General features: G+C 48.0%; 2 protein-coding genes across 4 annotated transcripts; one reads left to right on the top strand and one right to left on the bottom strand.

Annotated features, from left to right (window-relative positions):
- Positions 1 to 11: 11 nt before the first annotated feature.
- PSMC5 (proteasome 26S subunit, ATPase 5) lies at positions 12 to 4786 on the top strand. 2 transcript variants are annotated; one of them, XM_079133749.1, is made up of 12 exons: positions 12 to 120; positions 710 to 781; positions 2374 to 2443; positions 2735 to 2832; positions 2989 to 3045; positions 3121 to 3351; positions 3577 to 3703; positions 3793 to 3983; positions 4077 to 4175; positions 4257 to 4367; positions 4477 to 4563; positions 4685 to 4786. In XM_079133749.1, the coding sequence occupies exons 1-12, from the start codon at positions 97 to 99 to the stop codon at positions 4736 to 4738; spliced, it is 1221 nt and encodes a 406-aa protein (XP_078989875.1). In that variant the 5' UTR covers positions 12 to 96; the 3' UTR covers positions 4739 to 4786. The 2 variants fall into 2 exon arrangements, with proteins under 2 accessions (XP_078989875.1, XP_078989876.1); XM_079133750.1 differs by lacking the exon at positions 12 to 120 and adding an exon at positions 2154 to 2278 and having other exon boundaries at positions 704 to 781.
- Positions 4787 to 4847: 61 nt separating this feature from the next.
- SMARCD2 (SWI/SNF related BAF chromatin remodeling complex subunit D2) lies at positions 4848 to 15149 on the bottom strand. 2 transcript variants are annotated; one of them, XM_079133746.1, is made up of 13 exons: positions 14614 to 15149; positions 10150 to 10334; positions 9908 to 9950; positions 9645 to 9767; positions 8044 to 8199; positions 7477 to 7572; positions 7245 to 7346; positions 6950 to 7111; positions 6690 to 6787; positions 6389 to 6524; positions 6114 to 6236; positions 5877 to 5978; positions 4848 to 5803 (listed from the first exon to the last, which is right to left on the bottom strand). In XM_079133746.1, exons 1-13 carry the CDS (start codon positions 14827 to 14829, stop codon positions 5750 to 5752), a joined length of 1596 nt encoding a protein of 531 aa, XP_078989872.1. In that variant the 5' UTR covers positions 14830 to 15149; the 3' UTR covers positions 4848 to 5749. The 2 variants fall into 2 exon arrangements, with proteins under 2 accessions (XP_078989872.1, XP_078989871.1); XM_079133745.1 differs by lacking the exon at positions 14614 to 15149 and having other exon boundaries at positions 10150 to 12246.
- Positions 15150 to 23381: the final 8232 nt, after the last annotated feature.

The following is a 23381-nucleotide window of genomic DNA, read 5'->3' as shown; positions in this document are numbered from 1 at the left end:
ACTCTTCTCTGCCGGGTTTTTAGGCCGCAAGCCCTCGCTTCCGCGCCTGCGCTCTAAGGCGGCGCGGATGCCGGCGGTCTCCGTTGAAGAGAGAAGATGGCGCTTGACGGACCGGAGCAGGTATGGTGGCTTCGGCGGCGGTCGCAGTTGGGCGGAAACCGTGGCTGGGTGTGGAACCGGCATGATTCTAGGTGGGAAACGGGCCGGGACAAGAGGGTCAAGTGAGTCGGAGTTAGGTGGACCGATCCAGAGTGGGCCTTGCCTGAGACCGGATCTGCTGTGTCAGCGCCGCCACCAGCGAGTCTGGCAGGGCTGGGTAGAAGTGGAGTATGGAGCGGTGGGTTAGGGAACACGCCGATGCGCAAGTCACAGTAGGCCGGGGCCGGTCCTTAATGCTGGCTGTAACACCAGTAATAACACCTCGAATCTATATGGCGCTTGCCACAATGCAGAGTACTCCAGTGTATATGGTTTCTTAATTCTCCTAAAAGCCTTAGAAGGTAGTTGATATTTGCATCTTTATATTTTAGTCACGGGAAATAGAGAGTTAAAAGGGAGGGAGGAATTAGAACCTAGATGTTAAGCCTCTAAAGCTCTTTTTGCCATCCAGAGCTTCCTGGTAACAAGCCTTATGGTGAAGTGCCGTGGAAGTGACTACCCCTTGGACGTTTATCCTCACGTTTAGTAATTACACTGTGTCTGTCTTCAGATGGAACTTGAAGAAGGAAAAGCAGGCAGCGGACTCCGTCAGTATTATCTGTCCAAGATTGAAGAACTCCAGGTGAGAACAGACTGGTTGGGAGGACAAGGGGAGTTGGAAGGGATGAAAATTGAGGGAAGCAGATTTTCATATAATTCCATTGGGAATGCAGTGGAAGAAACTATTTTCCTAGTTTCTTTGAAGTTTTTTGAAAAATACAAGAAGTAACAAGTACATTAAGTAAGCAGTCTCTTGTTCCCTTTAATCCCCACCTCTTTCAGAGCAGTAGTATTCACAGTTTGTTACTTTTCTTCAGGTGTGAAATTTTAATAGAAAACGTACCGCTAGACCAAGGCCATAATTTTTTGGAAGAAGTGTGAATGCAAGGATTTCTTATAAAAGTTAAGGCCTAGACCCAGAATATCAGGAAGGGTTGGCGGCTGGGTGAAACTTCAGGAACTTGAGAAGGACAGTATTGAGGAGTCTGGACAATTCTGATGTCATGGGGACTGAGTTAAAGGAACAGGGCAACCCAGTCCTCTATTTTAAAGAGTTAAACCAGAGCCAGCATGGTGGTGCACAGCTGTAATCCTAGCAACTCAGGAGGCTGAGATAGGAGGATTGCAAGTTCGAGCCCAGCCTCAGCAGTTTAGCAAGACCCTTCTCAAAATAAAAAATGAAAAGAACTGGGGTATGGCTCAGTGGTAAAGTGCTGCTGGATTTAATCAATAGTACCTCCCCACACACCAGAAAAAAAAGAGCTAAGCAAGAAAAATAGGTGAGATTGGGGTGGGGGAGGCACAAGGACAATTTCCAAACTCTCTGTACACTTGCAGATATTGTATTTGGTTTACCATTTTTTAATGCTTCTACATGTGGTTTCCTTTGTTCATCTAAGTACTCTTGAAATGAAGCTGGTTTGTTGATGCTATGCCCATGTGCAGTTTGGTGACAGGTTTTTTAAGTGCCTTGCTTTTGCCTTGCCTTTTAATTGACAGCAGCTCGGCTAGAATTAAGGCCTCTCACCTAAAGCTATCTCTTGCTGGGTGAGGTATGCCTGTAATCCCAGCAGCAGGAGACTGAGACAGGAGGATTGAAAGTTCAAAACCAACCTCAGCAATTTAGTGAAGCCCTTGGCAACCTAGCAAGATCCTGTCTCAAACTAAAAATTTAAAAAGGACTAGGCCAGGCACAGTGGCACACAATAATCCCAGCAACTTGGGTGGCTGAGGCAGAAGGATCGCAAGTTCAAAACCAACCTCAACAACTTAGTGAGGCCCTAAGCAACTTAGAACCTATCTCAAAATAAAAAGGGCTAGGGATCTGGCTCAGTGGTTAAGCACCCCTGGATTCAATCCTTCGTACCAATAAATAAATAAATAACAAAGCTCTCTCCATTGCCTCTTCAAAAGAAAGTCACTACACAAGCCAGCTGTAAACTTTTCTCCATTAGATTCTTTTTTCCTGGACCAGTATTGCACCTCCTTTTGTGGTGGCTGTCCTAGACTCCTCAGGGATTCTTGGAGGACTGAACAAGGGTCATTAGGATCCTACTGGAGAATCTGAAATAACATGCAGGTGACTTTCCCATGGTTCACATCTGCCTGTGAGGGTCTTGGCCAAGATCCTGCTGTTGCTCTTGAATAGTGGAATTTGTCTCTTGCCCTCCACAGCTGATTGTGAATGATAAGAGCCAGAACCTTCGGCGGCTACAGGCACAGAGGAATGAACTAAATGCAAAAGGTGAGGGGGGCAGAGAATATGGAAAGCCGTACATGGGCAATTTGAGATGTGGCCGTTCCTAATCTCCCTGACCTGCAGCCTCACAGCAGTGCTATTTCCTTCCTATCTACAGAGATGCTTCACACAGACATTATTATGTTTTTTCCTGTGTACATCTTTGTGTAAACCCCTTCAAGATGTGACTTGTCTTTGTGTGACCTTCCCTTCAAAACCTTAAAGTATTACTTGATTCTTACATGTTGAATTCAGGGGACGGGAAGGGAGGTCACCACTGTGTCTTTTGCCATCTAGTTCGTCTACTGCGGGAGGAGCTACAGCTGCTACAGGAACAAGGCTCCTATGTGGGAGAAGTAGTCCGGGCCATGGATAAGAAGAAAGTGTTGGTCAAGGTAAAAGCAGAATGGGCCCAAGCTGTTGTCCATGGCACTCCCGCCCTTTGTACGTAACCTTGGGAAGACTGTGTTTTAGGATACCCGTGGGTCTTCCTGCGTGAGGTTAGTGATTTGGTGGCAGTCAGAGAAGGTCATGAGCCCCTGTTTCTTCAGGTACATCCCGAGGGCAAGTTTGTCGTAGATGTGGACAAGAACATCGACATCAATGATGTGAGTGAAACTTATGAGGGTAGGGGTGGTCAGCTCTTAGGGCATTACTTCCTGAAACTTGATCCCTCCATCCAGGTGACACCCAATTGCCGGGTGGCTCTAAGAAATGACAGCTACACTCTGCACAAGATCCTCCCCAACAAGGTGGACCCTCTGGTGTCACTGATGATGGTGGAGAAGGTGCCAGATTCAACTTATGAAATGATTGGTGGACTGGACAAACAGATCAAAGAGATCAAAGAAGTGATTGAGCTGCCAGTGAAGCACCCTGAGCTCTTTGAAGCATTGGGCATTGCACAGCCCAAGGTAAGGAACAGGCTTCTCCTGGAGATAGGCTGTCCTCCCTCCTCTTCTGGCTGGGGGAGAGGTTTCTAGGTCACTAAACCGTATGCTTGGATGTATGCTCTGGAGGGATCAATGAATTTGTGTCCCTAACCTCCAGCAAGTGAGCAGACACAAACCAACACTCACGAGATGTTCACTGAGTGAATGAGGCTGGTTTTCTGCCCTGAGTCTTGCTGTTTCCCCCAGGGAGTGCTGCTATATGGACCCCCAGGCACAGGGAAGACACTTTTGGCCCGGGCTGTGGCTCATCATACAGACTGTACCTTTATACGTGTCTCTGGCTCAGAATTAGTGCAGAAATTCATCGGAGAAGGTAACAGTGGCTAGGAATGAGCAAGCCAAGTGGAAGGGTGGAGGGTACAAAGCCTACTAGCTCCTAATGCCAGGCTGGCCTCTGCACAGGGGCAAGAATGGTGAGGGAACTGTTTGTCATGGCACGAGAACATGCTCCATCTATTATCTTCATGGATGAAATTGACTCCATTGGCTCTTCACGGCTGGAAGGGGGCTCTGGAGGGGACAGTGAAGTGCAGCGCACAATGCTGGAGCTGCTCAACCAGCTGGATGGCTTTGAGGCCACCAAGAATATTAAGGTGAGGTGGTGGCCTCAGGACAAGCCAAGAGAAGGCCTGGGGTGACAAGCAAGCCAAAAAGCTTAGCTGAATCTCCTCCTTTTCTGTGCTTAGGTTATCATGGCTACTAATAGGATTGATATCCTGGATTCTGCACTGCTTCGCCCTGGGCGCATTGACAGAAAAATTGAATTCCCACCCCCCAATGAGGAGGTCTGTGATGGGTGGTACCTGGAGTGGCCGTGGCTGTGGGGGTGGGGAGTGGGGCTCAGGGCTCTTTTCTCCCATCTCTAGGCCCGACTGGACATTTTGAAGATTCACTCTCGGAAAATGAATCTGACCCGGGGGATCAACCTGAGAAAAATCGCTGAGCTGATGCCAGGAGCATCAGGGGCTGAAGTGAAGGTAATTAAAGTCTCAGAAAGGGGGCAATAGCAGGAATGTCTGGGTTCAGGGACCAACTAGGTGTTGAAGGGCCATAGCAACAGGGTCTCAGCTTCCTTCTCTTGCTCAGGGTGTATGCACAGAGGCTGGCATGTATGCACTACGGGAACGGCGAGTCCATGTCACCCAGGAGGACTTTGAGATGGCTGTCGCCAAGGTACATTCCTCCACCTTTCTGTCTTTGCTGATGGGCTGATGGTGGCGGTGGAACAGGGGCTTAGCTTGTGTTCATTCAGTTCATAGCTTAATGCTCATACGTGCTTGCTCTCTTTCCCCAGGTCATGCAGAAAGATAGTGAGAAAAACATGTCCATCAAGAAACTTTGGAAGTGAGGGATGTCTTTTGTGTATATCCCTTAAATAAAGGTCTGTGGGACAAGCCCTCTAGAACTCGAATATGTTAATGAGTGGTCACACAATTCAATGACCAGGTCTGGACACCACCAGTAAACAAAGGAATTTATTTGGAAATTTCCAAACCTGCCAGAAGTGGCATTTGCCAAGCCCTAGGCCCACCCTCCTGACGAAGCTCCAAAAGACAAAAACAATCCTCCCAGCCTCCCCTCACCTTATGATGCCCTCCACCACGCACACACACCCCTACCTCTGGCTGGGCTAGAGATGTGGTGCATCCCCTCCTCTCTCTCGGAGGCTCCAGCTCCCTCAGCCCAACACCTGGGTAGAGGGGCAGCCCCCTGGCATCCCAGGAGATGATGGCGGCTATAGCCGCTTGCATAGATTTGAGTAAAGAAAATAAGGAAGGAGGCACCAAATAGGGCTCCTTGAAAAACCCCAACTTACCCCTGTACAAAAAAGTGGCTCCCACATAGAAAATCCTGCTCCCCAAATAGTGCAAATACCCAAAAGAAAGGAAAATACCAGCAACAAGGCTGGGTTATAGGAATGGCAAAGAACTTTGGTTTAGAAAGGCTAGGAAGAGTCTGGGCTGGGCCTCCTCTTCCTCACCCAGCTCCTTAGAGCCAGCTCTGCCCAAGAGGGGAGCCTGTAAACAAGCAAACCCAGCAGCCTTTGGTTCCAGAATGTCTGTTATGACAACAAAGCACAGCCTCCAGCAGTCCTACTTGGGCCTGCCTGCAGGGAGCAGAGCAGGCATCTTGAGAACCCAATTAAAGCCAACGCAAAAAGTAAGTAATAAGGCTTTGGGGACCAAGCAACAAGAATCCTATCTCTACATTTAAGAAACTAAAGCTGGGGAATAGAGGTTAACAGGAGACACTGTCACCCCTCATCCCATCCTACGTGTCTTCAGCCCCAGCCAGGTCCCAGAAGATGGTCCCCTGCCAGGCTCTAGGGCTGGGAAGGAAGGAAGACATCCCTGAGCAGTTAGGTCAGGCGAATTCCCAGCACCTGTTCCAGTTCCTGCCTTCGCTGCTGCACCTGGAGGAGGAAAAACATGGCTCAGGCCTCTGCTATTCAAAACCAAAGAAAGACAGACTGGGCAGAGCCTCACCTTGGCAAAGATGTGCCTCCCCACTGCTTCTTGGGCCCAGGGCTGGTGGTAGAAAGCAGCCCGTCTCTCCTCCTCAGGATTTCCGATCACATCAGTGATGATCTGCAGACAGCCCAGAGGAAAGCCATGAAATAATTCTTACCCCTGAGCCAGTCTGCCCTTTGAACTGGAAGAATAGTACTTGGGGATAAAAATCACACAGAGCTTCCCATGGGTGAAAAGGACAGAAGACCATACCTTGAGGTCTCGGCGTTGAGAACGGAGCCATTCCTGGATGAAGTCCTGGGGGTCAGTGCTAAAGCTGAGCATGAAATCCCTCTGAGTCTTTAACTGGTTGATGGACTCAATGGTCTCATGGATCTGGGGAAGGGGTGCATGTGTCAGATGTGCTCCCCGATGGGATCTATTCTCACTAAGCCAGAGATTCTATCCCCAACATGCTGTAAGTATGAAAATAACAGGCCCGCCCTCATCCTGGGTCCCAGAGGAGGTGGTAGGAGTGGAGGGCCCACCTTGACATCTAGAGAGGCAATCTCCTGCTGGTTGGTGGTAGAGGCCAGAAAATTGCTCATCTGGGCTTTCAGTGGGTCATCCACCTCCACATCAATGTCATAACATGCTGTCTTTTTCTGGTCATTTGGGTCCACACTGCAGGCAGTGCACAGGAAAACAAGGGGAAGTGTGTAGCCATGTCCATCATGCCCACCTGGGGCTCATTCTGTGCAATAAACCAAGCCACCGTGCCTCTCTTTGGCTTTAGATCAAGCCATGGGTGAACCTGCTCTTCAGAGTTTCCGTGTCTCCTTCACTTACCTAATGACATGGTTGATGACAATGGGGTCTGGATGCTGTAGCAATCCAGCCAACTTCATGGGAATCTCAGAGAACCGGAGTCGGCCACAGCTGAAGATCTGGAAAGAGCACCAAAGATGGTGATGCCTGAGAGCACAGGAGGTGTGGACCATTAAGGGCCAGCAAGGGCAGCAGTCAAAAAGACTGGCCAAGAACTAGCCTATTGGGGCTCTAAGGCAGATGAGGCGGGCTGGGAAGGCAAAGGATGGCGCCCAACTAACCTGGCGGAAGTAACGGTTGCAATTGATGTACTCGCGCTCGTGCCCATCTTGCAGCTGATTGTGCTTGATATAAAGCCACAGGGCCTGCATGATGGCAGCCCTCGTCTGTGTGTGTACTCCCAGCAGCCTTGCCAGCCGAGGGTCCAGTTTATACTGGGGAGGCTGGGGATGGACAGAGGGGAGTCATAGGAGGGGTTTTTGTAGGAAAACCAAGCAGAACACAGCAGGGACAGGAAGGGTTTATAGAAATCTGCCCTCCCCCACAAGTCCCTGTGATCCTAAGGGCCTCTGACACCTGATGGTCCAGCATGAGCAGAAGGGTGCACTTGACATTTAGGTCCCCTGGCCGTTTCACCTGGAAGCCATCTGTTTCCTGGGTGGTGGGCATCCGGTGCCACTAACAGGTAGGAGGGGAGGGGAACAGTACTTTTCACCAACGGGAAGGCTCCAAGAGTCCTTGGCCATTCCCCAAATGACCCATTAGCCTGTGACTGATAAGCTCTCCCCAGGCCCAAGGCCATTCTTACCTCCACCAGATGGTTGTCGGGTCCATATAGTTCCTTGTCCAACTCAATGACAAGACTCTTAAAGAATGAAGAAAACTTCCTCTTCTGTTTGCTAGGCTGGGAATGGAAAAGGATTATGAGATTGGGGGGGAGGTGGTGGTGCTGCGGAGTTCTTGTACCAAAAGCTCTGTACTAATCCCCCAAAAGGAATATTGTTTCAGCCCTGGAATTCAGGACACTGATGAATTTAGGTCCCTGAAGGAGCTGTCAGATTGGGTAAATTGACCAGCCACAGGGGAAAGGCTTAATGCAGCCTCACTGCCAGCCACTTTAAGACACTTGGCTGCCATCTGCAGGAAATTTACAACTACACATCTTCAACCTGGGACTGGGGATGTGGCTCAATGGTAGAGTGCATGTGTGATGCCCTTTCTATTCCCAGCACCAACAAAACAAAAACCAGCCTCTAGTTGGCTAGGGCTGTGTCCTCTCCCTGTGGCAGGACTTCTCTGGTAATGCCCATTTCTGGTCCCAGTCTTAAACCCATACAGGCCTCCTCCCCTTCGTACACCCCTTTCCCCAACTCACATCATCCAGCAGTTTTCCCTCCACTCGGAGTTCCCAGGAAGCCACCTTGTCCCCTGCTGGAGTTCCCCCAGGGGTCCCTGCAGTTCCCGCACTATCACCTTCTGCCTTGCTGGGACTGAATGTATTGGAAATGTAGATCCGAAGCTTCCGCTTTTGCTAAAGAGGGGAAAAACAAACAACTAGAGGTGGACCAACAGTTAGAAATCACTACCCAATCACCTCCCAGATGAGCTCATTCAGCAATCCATACTGAGTGCTATAGACCAGGGACTGTGCTAGGCAGTGGGAAATGGAGGCAGTAATCCTAGCCCTGGCCTTCAAGGAATTCACAATAATATGAGGAAAACAGATATATCACCACTAATGCCAACACAGAGAGACTGGCAGTGTGACGGGTACACATAGGGTGCTGTCAAGAAAGTCAGAAGCGAGCTGGGGCTGGGGCTCAGTGGTAGAGTGCCCGCCTAGCACGTGTGAGACCCTGGGTTTGATCCTCAGCACCACATAAAAATAAAATAAAGGTATTGTGTCCACCTACAACTAAAACAAAATATTTTTTTTTAAAAAGTCAGAAGTCCCTGGGTCTGGGAGTGTGGCTTAGTGGTAGAGTGCTTACCTAGCATGTGTGAGGCCCTGGTTTCATCCATAGGACCACAAAAACAACAAAGAAATGAAGCCTCCAGGTTATATTTTACATGAAACCTAAATAAGCACCATTGCCCCCCCAAATATCCTAGGCTCCTGGAAAGCCTTCACCACAGGAGACTATTCTAGATTATTTTTAGGAGTACAGAGTGTGAAAGAAATGAAAGCCTCTCTAGAGATGGTAAGAGAAAGGAACTATCCAGGCAGGTATGATGGTGCACCTGTGATCCCAGCAACTTGGGAGGCTGAGGCAGGAGGATCACAAATTTGAGGCCAGCGTGGGCAACTACGGAAGACCTCAGCAACTTAGCAAGACCCAGTCCTAAAATAAAAATAGCAAAGCTTGGGGACATAGCTTAGTGGTAAAGTGTCCCTAGGTTACAAAAAAAAAAAAGGAACTACCCTACTATCTTATCTACCCTTTGGCACCTTTCAGACTTTTGACCACATGATCCATAACTTTTTTTTTTTTTTTTGTAACTGAGGAATGAACCCAGGGGTACTTACCACTGAGCTACATCCTCAGTCCTTTTTATTTTTTGAGACAGGGTCTTACCAAGTTATTGAGGCTGGCCTCAGACTTACAATACTCTGCCTCAGTCTCCTGAGGCACACATTTACATTTTAAATAATCATCCAGGGGCTGGGAATGTGATTCAATGGTAAAGCATTTGCCTAGCATGTGGGAGGCCATGGGTTCAATTCCCATTTCAGTCTGCTAAAAGAAAAAAGAAAGTACTTCACTACTGACATATTTTTATGTTATATTCATTTAAAATATGCTGACCACAACATATTAAATTGAGTTCACGTCCTACTAATGGGCTGCATCTTGCATGTGAAAAACACTGCTCTAGTTCAATGAAGACCCTCGCTTGGCCCTGGAAACAAGGTGGACGTAGGAAAGGGAGGACAAACATTTTGGGAAAGACCCCAGTAATCAGGGTTGCACATACTGTCAGAGGCTTTTTGATGGCCTCCTGGATCTCCATCCGCTTGCGAGCAATGGTCTGGTCCAGCTTCCGCTCAAAAGCTAAGAGATCCATGTATGCCTGAGACTCTGGGACAAGCTCCCGAATCTGAGGGTAAAGAAATTCAACAGCTTGCTTCCAGCAGCACTGGCTCTTTCTTCCCTTCCTTCCCCATCCAAGGATTGGGGGAGATGGCCTCCCACCCAGTCAGTCAGACACTGGGGAGAGCTTTCTCCCAACACACTCACTCGCTGAGGTAGAACCTTATCTGCCATCTTCCTCCTCTTTAACCTGGGGAGGACAGAAACAATCATTTAAGAGGGTTAACAGTCCAAAGGACTCTCGCCCCTGACCCACCCCTCCAGTCTCCAGCGACCCTCCCCAGGGAGCCAGGGATCTCCCTCAGTCATCAAAGCTCTTGGGATAGAAGGAAATCTTCTGCTACCACCAGAGCTAGACTAGGCAGTGTGGGAGAAATTAATGGTCTTACCCCCGGCGCTGGGCAGGAATCGGGGGCTGGGCCTGGGGCACAAGCAGGCGTTTTCGGAATGGATCCATCATGGTGGGTGGCATGCCAGGTCGAAGTGGAGCAGCAGTGCCAAATGGGGAGCCAGTAGGGGGTCCCACCTGCAAGCCAGCCATGGGCATCCGGCTCCCTGGGGACATGCCAGGCCGCTGGGGGAAGTAAGCCAGTGAGGGTGCATAGGTCAGTGGCAAGGCCCTACAAGGCAGGTAGCCTATGCCCTCCATCCCTCTCTTTAGCCAGGTCTGGCCCTGAGCAGCACATGGGGAGCCCCACTGGAGGCTGGAAACAAAGGGGAGCTGCCGCCTGAGCACAGGGTGTAAACCACACCTGCCCTGCCCTGCAACCGCCCTTGCAGCCGTGCCAGCAAATGAGGCTGCCAGAGCCCAGGGGTGGGAGGAGAGTGCTGCCTGCAGAGGGAAGGGCCTGGGGAGCTTCTCAGGGACTGTGCTGCCTTCCAGCCCCAGCATGCTGTGACCCTGCTCCCTGAGACCGGCGGGCTTTGAGGCACTCTTAGATGGTCCCACTAAGCATTCCACTCCTTCTCCCCCCAGATCTTGAGAAAGAAGCAAGGAGGGAGGGCGGGAGGCAGTGTCACAATCAGGCAGAGGGGTGTAGGAGGATATAAGCAAGCTAAGGGGCAGAGTCCCAGAGTCCATTCCTGTCACCAGCCTTATGGTGAGTGAAAAAGGCTGTCAGTATGCTGGCAAAACTATTAGGCAGAGGTACCCCAGGTGAGCAACTGCAAGAGGATGCCATGGATGTGTCCCCAATAGGTGGAGATGACCTCAGGCACAGAACAGAGACCATTTGGTCACCATATGGCCCCTATCCACAACCAGAACTTAATCCTTCTCTCAACTCCTTACTGTTAACCCCTCCTGCCCCTAAGCCAGAAGACCCCAAAAGAGAAGCTATGGCCCCAGGGTCACTGTGAGAGTGAGAGCAGCTGACACCTGGACTCTGCCCTTGATCCAGGCACCACCTGGCAGCCTGGCTGGTGCTGGCTCAACTTAACCCTAGCAATCCCAAATTAGAGAGTGGGGATCAGATTATCCTGGGATGCAAGAAGCAGAGTCACAGGGTAAGCAGCCACAATCTGGATGACAGAAATAGCTTCTTTTAAAGCCTGCAGAAACATCGCTCGACCCAGGCTCAGCTCCCCAGCATTTCTGTAGAGCCCATCTGGGAGTCCCTCCACCCCTCAACCCCCTTCCCATGGCTGCTGCCTGCAAGGCCTGTTTGGCAGCTCTGCTTCGCACACACTGTCCCTGGCAGCTTCCCGGGGCTGGCCCCAGGGCCCAGATTATGCAACCAGCACAACCAGCCAACCAAACCAGGCTGAGTGGAAACTCGCACCAAATCAAAGGACCCTCCCCCATCCCAGCATCCTGGAGATGTCTCCTCCGCTTCTTAATGGGGCACCCAAAAGATTGTCCCACTAGAGTCAGATTTGTGACCAGACGCAGAAATGGAGAAAACCTGACCCAGAGATGTTTGGAAGGGAACAAGGGAAGTAGGGTGGGAGAGTTTGTAGAATGAGGAGTTAAAAGTAGGGGCCCTGGGACCTCAGAAGTCCTGCCACAAGTCTCTCCCCCATCAGGAAGAAATTCATCAGAGCTGCTGAAAGGCAAAAGACAGCCTGTTTTTCTGCCTTAATGAGCCATGGCCAGAGATTACAGAAAGAGGCCGGGGGGTGGGGGGGGGGGGGGGGGGGCACAGCTGTTTAAGCCCAGCCCAGAAATCTCAGGTTTGAGTTTTTCCCAAAGTTTAGGACAAAGGGAAGGAACAACTGCAAAGAGTGAGCTAGTGAGATGTGGTCCCAAGAAACTACTCACTAGGGTTCACAAAACCTGCAGCACCACACAATCCTCCTGGGCAGGTGCTCAGGTAACAGGAAATTCCAAAACCAGGCAGCACAGGAGGGCCTGGAATAGGCCTCACCCTATAAAGTCTGGAGACATCTGCTCCAGACTTCCTGGGCTCTGAGCCCCCAGCAGAAGGCTGCTTACAGTTCAAGTCCTGGCTCAGCCTGGCCAAGCTCCACACCTGGGCTTTGAAGCACCAGTAATTCCTCCCCCTTCAGAACAACAACTCAAGGGTTTTTTTTTTTTTTAACAACTCAGTCTCCCAGCCTCCCCTCCTGCAGCAGGGCTAGGCAGGCCTGGTTCGGTCCTCTGAACCCCAGAAGGTGCAGCGATTTCCTTTCCTTTGGCCCAGCACCCACCCATATTCCAAGCTTAACAATCACCCAGGAGAACAGGGCAGGAGGTTGGGCCTGATGCTGCAGCCTCCAAGGGAGCAATCTAGGGCTCAGGTGAGACATGCTCTGCTTCATCCAAAGCCTTTGGCCCTGATGCTTCTGGTGGATGGGCCCCCAACACACATCCCATGAATAGAAAGTATTTGGAACTCTGGAGTAAACCCAATGATACATAGTTGGATTTTGTTTGTTTGTTGTTTGTTTATTTTAAGCTTTTCAGTTGACTGTGATCCAAAGCTAGAACCACCCTCTGGAGGGAGGTGGGCTATCATATCCCTTCTTTCAACAGGTTCACCTGTTTGCCCAGTTAGGCCCCCAAATCCTTGTTCTTCCATTTACTCCACGGAGCCTTATCAGACAGGAACTCCTTTGTTCCCCAGACCTCAAGCCTTGGAAGTCATACAACTGAACTTAGAAAGCAACAAGATCCCCCTTAAACTCAACCGAAGTTAGCTGGCTTCTTCCCATCTATCTCTTTTGTCCCTCAGAGGAGGAGGAGGATGGGGAGATGATGATGATGGGAAACTGGTGGGGTGGGAAGTCCAGCTATCTCCTACGCTATACCTAACAGCCCAGGGCTAGCCAGCCAGCCAGCCTGGGATTGCCACAAGACCCAAGGCCATTCCCCAGAAACACTATGGAATCCATCCTCACAGGGGCTTTCCCAAGGGCACATTTCCTATGGGTTGCATGCCAAGGAAACTGAAGAGGATTTAGTCTGTTCCAGGTCCACCAAGGCCAAAAGCTCCCAAGAAGCTCTCAGGCCAGGTCTCAGCTAGCAGGCCCAGGGGCGAGAATGACTGATGCAGGGTCCCTCAGTAACACCCTGGACCCATGCATCCCCAAGGGGGAGAACAAGATGGGAAAGATGGACAACATTTAGAGTTCTTGGAACCAGTTTTGTCTCTGTTCATACTCAAACCCGTTGTTTTCTTTTGAAGAAGAAAGGGGAATAAAGAGTAAGGGGGGAAAAAATCACTATCCCCAATTAAATAAGCATCTCCTTTGAAAGTGAGGGCTCGGGGGTCTTGGCAGATTAGGTATAGGAGAATCCACTTGTGAGACCTCTACCTAAGGACACCAAGATATAACACAGGAAGCCATTGTGCACACCTTAAGACATTAGCACAACATGGGTTAGGATATGGCGCTGTCGGAACCTGGAAACTAAATAAAAGCAGAGAGGGGTGGAAAAAAGGATGGACACAAATCCCAAGCATTTTAGGGCAACCTGAAACAATGCACTGGGGAACTGACCAGCCCCATAACAGAGTCAGGCTGACCACAGGATCAACTCTCTGCCTCTCAATGACCTTTGAAGCTGCAACCTGAGATGCTGTCTTCCAGAGATCAGGACAGTACCCTTTGAAGCAACTCCTGCAGCTGCAAGCTCCTCTAGACCCAGACCAGTAAGACTCGCTGAAACAAACCATTCAGATCCTCAAGACTCATCAACTCCTGGACAATGACACTAGGCAGGAAGCCCAGAAGACAGTTTGCCCAAAATGGTCTGTTACTGGGCTGGGTCTTCCTCAGGCCTGGCCACCACTGTCTCTGGTCTAACCCAGAGTAATCCTGGCAAAGGCCTGGGACTGACCAGGGAGTCTAGTCTGCTCCTGCACAGGCTGGAGTTCCTGAGCCCTCTCCTCTGCCTCCCACGCTGTGGGAAGCGAGGCCTCCTTCCTCCTCACTAGTTAGCAGCTGGGAGCCATCTCAGACAGGCTAGGGCTCTGCCAGTTCCCAACTATTAAAAAGGAGAGCAGACCTAGAGTGGGACCGAGGCCAATGCTGGGTAACCCTGGATTCTCAGTAAGGACCCTTTTCCAAAACTTCATCAACTCTCAGGGCTCCTCAACCCAGAAACTGCACTAGGCTTCCCAACCCAAGCGCGCCCACAACGCCTCCATCTCTCACGCAGAATCCCTGTGCCAAGAAGACAAGAGACTCTTCCAACTGCTTCAAACCTTCCACCCTTTTCTCTAACTCTGCCACCATTCCCTAGCCGCAATCCGAGGGTCCTCAGCTTGGCCCTTCACTGGCTCCTGAGAATTCCTCTTGCAAGGCCCCTGCGCCTTCTTCCCGGTGCTCCTCCAGAGCCCTCACTCAAGGCCCCCGGGCAATATAACCTGGCGCCCTCGCGGCGCCGACCGCCGGTCGGCCCGCCTTACCTGGTACTGAGCAGCGGGGCCCGCGGGGCCCATGGGGCGGAAGGCGGCAGTCCCGGGTCCCCCCACGCCTCCAGCGGGCCCCGGGCCCCTGAGCGCCGGGCCGGGCAGCATTCCGGGTCCGGCTGGGGGAGGCGGCGCTCCCAGGGCCGCAGCCACGGCGCCGCCGCCGGGACTCAGCGGGGGCAGCGGGAACCCGCCCGCGCCACGGCCCGACATAGCTCCGTCCCGTCCTGCGGTTCTCGGATCCGGCCTCCGGGTTCCGCGTCGAGTCCGCTCCGCGCGCTGTTCTCCGCAATCCGGGACTTTCCGATCTTAATTCCGGGTTCCGAGGTTTATCAATCCGGGTTCCGGGATTTCCTAATCCAAGTTCGCGAGTTCCTCACAGACGCGCTTTGGGTCAGGGACGACCGTGATTCCGCTCCTACATAGGAGATCCGGATCCGGGATCTGCTGCGGGCCCGCTCGCCGCCTCCGGCCTCCGGAGTTTTGATCGCCGGAGTCCAGTTACCAGAGGCGGCCACTCACTCCAAGCCCCGCCCAACTCGGGCCAGCGCTATGCCCCGCCTCTACCTAGCAGTCCAATGGAGAACGACTCTTCAAGTCTCGCCCCTCGAGAGACACGCCCCTAACAGAGACACCGCGCCTAACCGCCGGCCTCAGAGCCCCGCCCACACCCCTTGGGCTGGCCCTTCACCGGAGGGGCGGGAGCGGAAGTTGCGCATGGAAGCGCCAAGCCAGGGGCGGGGTCAGAGGTCGAAGGTCAGTCGGGGCCTCCACAGCTACAGCTTTCTGCGGGTTGTAGCTACCTCATCAAGATACCAGACTGTACTCCGTCAAAATAGTTTCGTTAAGTCCTTCTTCTTTCTTTCTTTTATTTTTGGTGCTAGAGCTTGAACCCAGGGGTTCTCTGCCACTCAGCTGCAGCCCCAGCCCTTTTTATTTTTTAAGACAGGGCCTCGCTTAGGCTGCTCTTGATGTCAGTCGTTCTTCATTTTCAGCGTTAAAGAACCTTCAGAACTGTTATCTGGGGCAGAAGAGCCATCGACTGGGTTTGTTTTTAAAAAGCTCATCCTGGTTGCTCCGAGCTGCCAGGGAACATGGGCGGCTCCAGACTTAATCCAGCTGTGTGAACGGTTGACTTGGCCGGACGCCTAGGTCTTATCACACATATTTAAGATGGGTCTGCCTGTCTTCAAGGAAGCCTGATGCTTTATTCCACAGGACATGTTTCTAGTCGAAGGAAATTTGCATAACAAGATACCTCCCTGTAGTTAAATAAGTTCTCCAGTGTTTATAGCACTACATTTTCAAAAATTCAGTACTTTTTCAGATACCACTGTCCTGTTCTCAGAAGGTGTTCAACATAAAAGTGCTTCAGCTGTGCTAGGGACCAACCTTGTGGTGTGGAGTCTCCCTCCCCAATACAGATCAGTGCTTCGTAAACTTTAATGAACATAAAATACAGATACCTGAGGCTCTTGTTAAAAATGAAGTTTATGATTCAGTAGGTCGGGGCAGGACCCAAGATTCTGCATTTCTAACAACCTCCCAGGGTGTGCGCTGAGTAAATCACTCTTTTGGGAAGCCACCACAGATATATTTTTCCCTACAAAAATATCCTCTGCTTTATGTTTTCATCCCCAGCCAAGTGATTGATTCCTTCCTTGCACCCCGGATACTGTTTATAAAACAGTCTTCCATCCCTTTTTAGAAATTATTTCTCACCTGCACCTCTTTGTATCTTTGTTTGTGATAAATCCTGCTGTGACTGTTTTCCTGCCTCTTGGTCTTCTCAGAGATCCCTCTCCTGTTTTCCCCTGAGTTGGTTACCTGTCACTATGGGAGCAGGCTACTGAAATTCCTTGTTTCAGTCATTGAACTATGGCCCTTTCCCAACTCTGTATGATGGATAATTAATGTCTATTTCCACCCTTTGAAACTTCTAGAACAATAGTAGTTCTGGAGAAAGTGCTAGGGGCAGTAGTGAATCAGAATCCTCTGGGGACCTATTCCAAATGATCCCTGCCAGCCTTCCCTGCAAACCAATGGCTCCCAGTGTGGTATTATAAAAATAAGCCTTCCCATTAATTCTGATACAGTCCCCTTTGTAGAGAACCACCACTCTGGAAAACAGGCAAGCTAATACATGCATTTAAAAATAGATAAAACAGCTAAATATAATCTAGGCCCTGTAAATTGTTTGCTTAAACCCTCCCAGCTCCCTATTGCTCTTAAATTGAATATCACACTCTCTCCCATGATATATAAGACTCTGCAGACCCTGACTCCTGCTTACCTCTGTAGTCTCATTTTAAATCTCTGCCTTTGTCTCTTGACAAATTCTCAAACCACCAGACCCTATTCTTTCTTAACTTCTCTGCTGTCTTTCTCTAGTTCCCACCAAATGATTATCATAGTATGTAATTAAATATGTGTATACTGGCTTACCATCTGATCTGGCTCCTTCACTAAAATAGAAAACTCTATGAAGGCAGGATTCTTTCTCTCTGGTATTCACATAACATTAACTATATCAGCAAACACTTAATTGTGCATGTATGAATATGTAAATTCCATTATGCATAATTACGGTGCAATAAAAATATGGAAAAAATTTTAAAGTAAACAATTCAGTGACATTACATTCACACTATTCTGCCATCATCACCTCTATTTAGTTCTGAAACAGTTGTTATCACCCCAAAATAAAATTAAGCATTAAGCATTATCCATTCCTCCCTTCTTCCCAATCCCTGGCACCCACCAATCTGCATTCGATCTCTATGAATTACCTGTTCTGAAGTTCTGGATATTTCATGTAACTGGATATTTTGTGTGACTTTTGTGTCTGTCTTTCTTCACTAAGCATAAGGCGATTTTGTTTTTGTTAGTACTGGGGACTGAACTTAGGGGTGCTCTATACTGAGTTACTCCCACAGTTCTTTATTTTTTATTTTGAAACAGGATCTTGTTAAGTTGCTGAGGCTGGCCTTGAACTTGCAATCCTCCTGCCTCAGCCTCCCAAGTTGCTGGAATCACAGGTGTGCACCATCATGCCCAGCTAAACACGTTTTTGAGGTTCATGTATGTTGTGGCATGGATCAGTACTTTCTTTTTATGGCTGAATAAACTCCATTGCATGTGGAGTAATTTCTCTTTTTTTTATTTTGTCATTGATTTCTACTCTCAGTCCATTATGATCTGATAGAACACAAGGCAGTATCTCTATTTTTTTTGCATTTCCTAAGGGTTGTTTTGTAGCATAACATGGTCTATTTTCGAGAAGGTTCCATGTGCTGCTGAGAAGAAAGTGAATCCGCTCGTTGATGGATGGGATATTCTATATATGTCTATTAAGTCTAGGTTATTGATTGTGTTATTGAGTTCTATCGTTTCTTTGGTTGGTTTTTGTTTGGAAGATCTATCTAGTGGTGACAGTGGTGCGTTAAAGTCACCCAGAATTATTGTGTTGTAGTCTATGTGATTCCTTAAATTGAGAAGGATTTGTTTGATGTACAGGGATGCACCATTGTTTGGGGCATAAATAATACTTACTATCATTATGTCTTCCTGATTTATGGTTCCCTTAAGCAGTATGAAATGTCCTTCTTTATCCCTTCTGACTAACTTTGGCTTGAAGTCCACTTTATCTGATATAAGGATGGAAACCCCCGCTTTTTTACTGAGTCCATGTGCGTGGTAGGTTTTTTCCCATCCTTTCACCTTTAGTCTGTGGATGTCCTTTTCTATGAGATGAGTCTTTTGCAGGCAGCATATTGTTGGATCTTTCTTTTTAATCCATTCTGCCAGTCTATGCCTTTTGATTGATGAGTTTAGGCCATTAACATTCAGGATTATTATTGAGATATGATTTGTATTCCCAGTCACTTGGCTTATTTTTGGTTTTTAGGTTGGCTTGGTTTCTCCTTTGAGTGGTTTTTCTCTAAGGTAGTTCCTCCCTTTGCTGACCTACATTGTTGTTTTTCATTTCCTCCTCGTGGACTATTTTGTTGAGAACATTCTGTAGTGCAAGCTTTCTATTTGTAAATTCTTTTAACTTTTGTTTATCATGGAAGGATTTTATTTCATCTTCAAATCTGAAGGTTAGTTTTGCTGGGTATAGGATTCTTGGTTGGCAACCATGTTCTTTCAGAGCTTGAAATATGTTCCAGGCCCTTCTAGCTTTTAGAGTCTGGGTTGAGAAGTCGGCTGCTATCCGTATTGGTCTCCCCCTATATGTAATCTGATGCTTTTCTCTCGTGGCCTTCAAAATCCTATCTTTATTTTGAATGTTAGGCATTTTCATTATAATGTGCCTTGGTGTGGATCTGTTGTGATTTTGTGCATTTGGTGTTCTGTAAGCCTCTTGTATTTGACTTTCCATTTCTTTCTTCAGGTTTGGGAAATTTTCTGATATTATTTCATTGAATAGGTTATTCATTCCTTTGGTTTGTATCTCTGTGCCTTCCTCAATCCCAATAATTCTTAAATTTGGTCTTTTCATGATGTTCCATAGTTCTTGGAGATTCTGTTCATGATTTCTTACCATCTTCTCTGTTTGGGCAACTTTATTTTCAAGATTAAATATTTTGTCTTCATTGTCTGAGGTTCTGTCTTCCAAGTGGTCTAGTCTTTTGGTGATGCTTTCCATTGAGTTTTTTATTTGGTTTATTGTTTCCTTCATTTCAAGGATTTCCATTCGGTTTTTTTTTGTTTTGTTTTGTTTTGTTTTAGAATCTTTATCTCTTTGTTGAAATGATCTTTTGCTTCCTGCAGGTGCTCTTTCAGCTTATTGGTATTATCATTCATTGCCTGCATTTGCTCTCTTATCTCATCCTTTGCTTCACAAATCATCTTAATCATGTATAATCTTCTTCTAACATACTGTCATTGGATTCTATTAATATAGAATCTAGATTTGTTTGGATCATTTTCTTCCCTTGTTTTTTCTTGTTGTTCATGTATCTTCCCCTCTAGCAGTGCAGATCTGGGGTATTGCACATTTCCCCATATAGGCTTATAGTGGCCCTATAGGTTTCCAAAACCCTTTCTTTAAGGGGAGATCAATATTAGCAGTGCCCAAATCAGACACTATGCAATCCTAGACCAAATAGCCCCTATGGGGACAATAACAAAATTGTCATAGTAAACAGAATGAGTTCAAATATTATCTTCAGTAAAACAAACAGGTTTGCAATAAGGTCTGCAGTTTCTAATGGAGGACAAAGAGGATGCAGTGGGATGCAGAATGTGGCTGTTAATGGGATAAGAAAAGAATATACAGAAGTTCTAGAAAATAGAAAGGGTGAGAGTGTAATCAAAAGTAATTGGATATTAGCATGCAAAAAAGGGAGAAAGAGACTCTGAGGGAACAGGTAAACAAAAGGAAAAGAAAGCAAGAAAAGTAAAGAAATACTTAAATTTTTAAAAAGGAGAAAAAAAATCTACAGTACAACAGTCATACACTAATGAAACCTCCCAGTGTTCAGTAGCCTGATGCATGAGAGGTACCTGACAATGAGCTTCAAGCCTCCAGCAGGCGTCTCAGGATGGGATTTGCCCCACCCGAAGATCGGAACTATGGCTTCCAGGATTATCCAAGATGGCTGCTCTGGATTCGAAATGTGTTGGCAAATGGGGAGCTCACGGGTGGACGTGGAAGTTCAGGGGTGGACGTGGTCAGCTGGAGGTCCTGGAGACGGGATGCGGTTGGTCCATCAGGGATCCTGGAGGTCCGGTGTGTTTGGTGTGGTTGTGGGATCCTGGATGCTGGGTGCAATCAGTTGGTCTGGGGTCCCGGTGATAGGGCACAGTCAGTTGGTCTGGGGGTCCTGGCGGCAGGGAGCAGTCAGTCGATGTGAGGGTCCCAGAGGCAGGGAGTGATCAGTCGGGCTGAGGTATCCTGGAGACGGGGCTCAGTCAGCCTGGTCAGGGGTTCTCCAGGGCCTGGCTGTTGTCTCAAAATGGTGGCAGCCACGTGTAATCAAACCTGCAGGTACTGCAACAGTGAACTTCCAGGCAACAGCAGGCAGCTGGTGCTCCCCTGACGGTTGGCGATCAGTTTGCTGACTGTTGTCAGACCATCAGGAGGTGAACCTCATGCGTTGGGTGATGGATAGGTGTAAGGCAGGTGATGGACCGGTGAGAGGCAGGAAATGGCGGATGATAGGCGCCTGACAGTGAGCAATCTGCACTCAAAAAAGGCGTCAATATGCTGGCAGACTGTAGGTCATCACAGCAGACAAATGGGGTAAACACCAGGGGATCGATAAGCAGCAAAAACTGCCTCACCGAGAAACAGATATCCTCTGCTTGAAACCGGAGTTATGGAGCGACAAGGAACGCAGCCTCCCTCTAGTCCGCCATCTTGGATCTCCATTGCATGTGTATACCACAGTTTGTTTCTTTATTTGTTGATGGACATTAGAGCTGTTTCTGCTTCTTGGCTATTGTGATTAGTGTGCATCTATGAACATGCATGTGCTTATATTTTTTTTTGAGTAGTTGTTTTTAATTATTTGGTTATATACTGTGTCTTGATCATTATTATAATGTACATGAACAAACAAATGATCTATGAGTGTGGTAGGAGAGAATAATAAATAAATAATGTTAACATTGAGTTAACTGCTATGATAAAATATCCTAAAAATGTTAGGGAGAAAATAGAGACATCTAACACATGGTAGGGATAAAGGAAGATTTCATACAGAGTAAGCAAAGAGTAACTGAAAGCACATGAAAGAGAATACAAAAAGAAATGGCATTTATTGAGCACCTTCTATGTGTTAATCTCTGATATATGTTAACAAAGAAGATACATGCACAACAGATCACTTCCCCATGTACTATAGTTTTGATCTTGAGTGTCCCCCAAAGCACTGTGTGTGAAGGTCTTGGTCCCACAGCTTGGTACTATTGTGAGGCAGTAAAGTCTTTGAAAGGTGAGGCTTAGTGGGAGGTCCTTAGGTCACTGGAGGCATGCCCTTGATAGGGGATTCCTCTTTGTAACCTGGTATAGGCATTTATTTCCCACTACATGCTCATGCCATGATATGTTGCCTTGGCACAGTCCCAAAGCAACATGACCAGTCAATCATAGACTAGAACCTGTAAAACTGTGAGCCAAAATAAACCTTTTCTCTTTATAAGTTGATTGTCTCAGGTATTTTGTTATACTGATGACAAGGTACCCTGTTAATGGGGGAAAATGATCAATGAAGACTTCTTGAAGGAGGTTATGTATGAGTTAGGCAAAGAAGACAGAGTATGACTTAAAGGAATGAAGCAGTACTAGGTGAATCAGAATGAATCAGAATCTGTGTTGCTGGATCATCTTCTGTGTGCACGTTGTGGTCATAGTTCTCAACACACTATTTTCACAGTCAGCACAGTCTAGCAGGTAAAACATCAAAAGTGTAGAGACTTCTGATGTTGGGAACAGAGAGAGGTATACAAGCAGTGGGCATCAGCCAGGTACAATAATGCATGCCTACGATCCCAGGTACTTGGGAGGCTGAGGCAGGAGGATGACAAGTTCAAGGCTAATCTTGGCAACTTAGTGAGATCCTGTCTTAAAATAAAAACTAAAAAGGGCTCGGGATGCAGATCAGTGGTTCAAAAGAAAAGAACAACAAAACAGCAAAACCCTCGGGGGGGGGGGGGGGCGGGGCTTTGGCCTGGGAGCCAGTCTCTTAACCTCTTAACCATGAGAAGCCTCAGTGGTTTTATGTTCTTCTGATGTTGCTGTGATAAGGAGTTGGCAAAGAGAACCTAGGAAATTTGGAAAGGCTCCTTTGGAAGGAAAAATTGACAGATGGTGTTTACAGCTTTGCTTTGGTTCTTCCATCAGAGTTGAATGCCAGATGTTTTCTTCTGGTTTCTAAGCTAGTGTGTCACATCCAAAAGGCTCTTTTGCCCAAAGGTAATGATATGTGGGTATACACAGGTAAGAGTGAGCACACGGGTAGTGAATCCCATGCTGGCTCAGCAAAGTCTGACTTGCTGCTGTGTAAAGCCAAGATTTGGTGTTATTATTCTAATTGTTTTTAAATTTTTTTTTAAAGTCATGTAACAGCATCAGTGTCTGACAAAAGAGGACTAGATAATCCACATGAGACAATGTTACACAACCATTAAAAAGGGTGTTACAAGCTGGGCATGGTGGTGCTGTGTCAGTGATCCCAGTTGCTTGGGAGGCTGAGGCAGGAGGATTGCAAGTTTTAGGCCAACCTCAGCAATTTCATGAGACCCTATCTCAAACGTTTAAAAAAAAGGGCTGGGGGTATAGCTCTGTGGTGGAGCACCTGCATGTGTGAGGACCTGGTTTTGATCCCCAGTACCACAAAAAGAATTATGGAAAAGGTGTTATTAAAAGGAAAACTATAGATGTGGTAAGATCAGTAATTACTGAGTAGAAGAAAGGAAATGAAAGGTGAAGTTGAGGACACTTTTAGGGTAGTAAACTATTCTGTGTGACACAGTAATGGTGATCACATAATATGAATTTGTAGAACTCCAAAGAACTGACAGGACCATGGTGTGTGCCTTTAATCCCTGCTACTTGGCAGGCTTAGGCAAGAGGACCAAAAGTGTGAGGCCAGTCTCAGCAACTTAGCAAGACCCTGTCTCAAAATAAAATTTAAAAAAAGGCAGGGGCGGAGGGAGGAAGGCTGGGGATGCAACTTAGTGGTAAAGTGTTTGCCTGGCATGTACTAGGCCCTAGGTTCTTGGGGGAAAAATCCACAGAACTATGTAACACACAGAGG

The sequence above is a fragment of the Sciurus vulgaris genome (genome assembly GCF_902686455.1).
Source record: "Sciurus vulgaris genome assembly, chromosome: 3".
In the NCBI taxonomy this organism is placed as follows: domain Eukaryota; kingdom Metazoa; phylum Chordata; class Mammalia; order Rodentia; family Sciuridae; genus Sciurus; species Sciurus vulgaris.
The sequence above is the reverse complement of the archived record's forward strand: the minus strand, read 5'-3'. Positions and strand labels throughout refer to the sequence as shown.